Below are 2500 nucleotides of genomic sequence, written 5' to 3' on the forward strand. Positions count from 1 at the left end.
AGCAACCAGGGCAACCAGGACAACCAGAGTCAAAGTAGCATGGAATCAACCAGGACAACACAGCCACACCAGGACAACAAGGACAACCAGGACAACCAGAGCCAGAGTAGCATGGAATCAACCAGCAGAACACAGCCACACCAGGACAATAAGAGACAGAGTAGCATGGAATCAACCAGGACAACACAGCCACACCAGGACAACAAGGACAACCAGGACAACCAGAGCCAGAGTAGCATGGAATCAACCAGCAGAACACATCCACACCAGGACAATAAGAGACAGAGTAGCATGGAATCAACCAGGACAACACAGACACACCAGGACAACAAGGACAACCTGGACAACCAGAGCCAGAGTAGCATGGAATCAACCAGCACAACACAGCCACACCAGGACAACAAGAGACAGAGTAGCATGGAATCAACCAGCACAACACAGCCACACCAGGACAACAAGAGACAGAGTAGCATGGAATCAACCAGCACAACACAGCCACACCAGGACAACAAGAGACAGAGTAGCATGGAATCAACCAGGACAACACAGCCACACCAGGACAATAAGAGACAGAGTAGCATGGAATCAACCAGGACAACAAGAGCCAGAGTAGTATGGAATCAACCAGGACAACAAGAGCCAGAGTACTATGGAATCAACCAGGACAACCAGAGCCAGAGTAGCATGGAATCAATCAGGACAACCAGGACAACAAGAGACAGAGTAGCATGGAATCAACCAGGACAACCAGGACAACAAGAGCCAGAGTAGCATGGAAAAAAACAGGACAACCAGGACAACCAGGACAACAAGAGTCAGAGTAGCATGGAAACAACCAGGACAGCCAGGACAGTAAGAGCCAGAGTAGCATGGAATCAACCAGGACAACCAGGACAACAAGAGCCAGAGTAGCATGGAATCAACCAGGACAACCAGGACAACCAGAGCCAGAGTAGCATGGAAACAACCAGGACAACCAGGACAACCAGAGCCAGAGTAGCATGGTATCAACCAGGACAGCCAGGACAATAAGAGCCAGAGTAGCATGGAATCAACCAGGACAACCAGGACAACAAGAGCCAGAGTAGCATGGAATCAACCAGGACAGCCAGGACAACCAGAGTCAGAGTAGCATGGAATCAACCAGGACAACCAGGACAACCGGGACAATAAGAGCCAGAGTAGCATGGAAACAACCAGGACAGCCAGGACAACCAGAGTCAGAGTAGCATGGAATCAACCAGGACAACCAGGACAACCATAGTCAGAGTAGTATGGAAACAACCAGGACAATCAGGACAACCAGAGTCAGAGTAGCATGGAAACAACCAGGACAATCAGGACAACCAGGACAACCAGAGTCAGAGTAGCATGGAAACAACCAGGACAATCAGGACAACCAGAGTCAGAGTAGCATGGAAACAACCAGGACAACCAGAGTCAGAGTAGCATGGAATCAACCAGGACAACCAGGACAACCAGAGTCAGAGTAGCATGGAAACAACCAGGACAGCCAGGACAGCCAGAGTCAGAGTAGCATGGAAACAACCAGGACAATCAGGACAACCAGGACAACCAGAGTCAGAGTAGCATGGAAACAACCAGGACCATCAGGACAACCAGAGTCAGAGTAGCATGGAATCAACCAGGACAACCAGGACAACCAGAGTCAGAGTAGCATGGAAACAACCAGGACAGCCAGAGTCAGAGTAGCATGGAATCAACCAGAACAACCAGGACAACCATAGTCAGAGTAGATACTAGTGTATTGAGTGTGGATACCAGGTCAGGGTTCAAAGACCCAGTCAGTTGTCTAGTAAAAAACACTTCAACGCATAATAATACATTTATTATTATCTCCTCTCCTCTCCCCTCCCTCCCTCCCTCCCTCCCTCCCTCCCTCCCTCCCTCCCTCCTCTCCTCCCTCCCTCCCTCCCTCCCTCCCTCCCTCCTCTCCTCCCTCCCTCCCTCCCTCCCTCCCTCCCTCCCTCCCTCCCTCCCTCCTTCTTCTCTCCTCCCTCCCTCCCTCCCTCCCTCCCTCCCTCCCTCCCTCCCTCCTTCCCTCCTTCTCCTCTCCTCTCCTCTCCTCTCCTCTCCTCTCCTCTCCTCTCCCTCCCTCCCTCCCTCCCTCCCTCCCTCCCTCCCTCCTTCTCCTCTCCTCTCCTCTCCTCTCCTCTCCTCTCCTCTCCTCTCCTCTCCTCTCCTCTCCCTCCCTCCCTCCCTCCCTCCCTCCCTCCCTCCTTCTTCTCTCCTCTCCCTCCCTCCCTCCCTCCCTCCCTCCTCTCCTCCCCTCTCTAGATAGTCAGCAGACTGGTGATCCAGAACGCCAGTGTATCAGTCATGTATAAATGTTCTGCTAACAACAAAGTGGGTAAAGACCAGAAGCTGATATACTTCTATGTGACCAGTGAGTATTTCAACTTATTTCCTTCTCTTGGTTTAGCATACAAAGTACTATACAGTAATATGCAGTAAAAATACATTAATAAATAGATCTGCC

The 2500-nt window shown here is 51.2% G+C and overlaps 1 protein-coding gene across 1 annotated transcript in view; it reads left to right on the plus strand.

Annotated features, from left to right (window-relative positions):
- LOC139390652 (fms related receptor tyrosine kinase 4) overlaps window positions 1-2500 on the plus strand; it is a 229918-nt gene that overhangs the window by 155478 nt on the left and 71940 nt on the right. The window contains exon 12 of the mRNA XM_071137920.1: window positions 2299-2407. Coding sequence (XP_070994021.1) covers window positions 2299-2407 — 109 coding nt within the window. The remainder of the gene's footprint in view (window positions 1-2298; window positions 2408-2500) is intronic.

The sequence above is a fragment of the Oncorhynchus clarkii genome, chromosome 31 (assembly GCF_045791955.1).
Source record: "Oncorhynchus clarkii lewisi isolate Uvic-CL-2024 chromosome 31, UVic_Ocla_1.0, whole genome shotgun sequence".
NCBI lineage: Eukaryota > Metazoa > Chordata > Actinopteri > Salmoniformes > Salmonidae > Oncorhynchus > Oncorhynchus clarkii.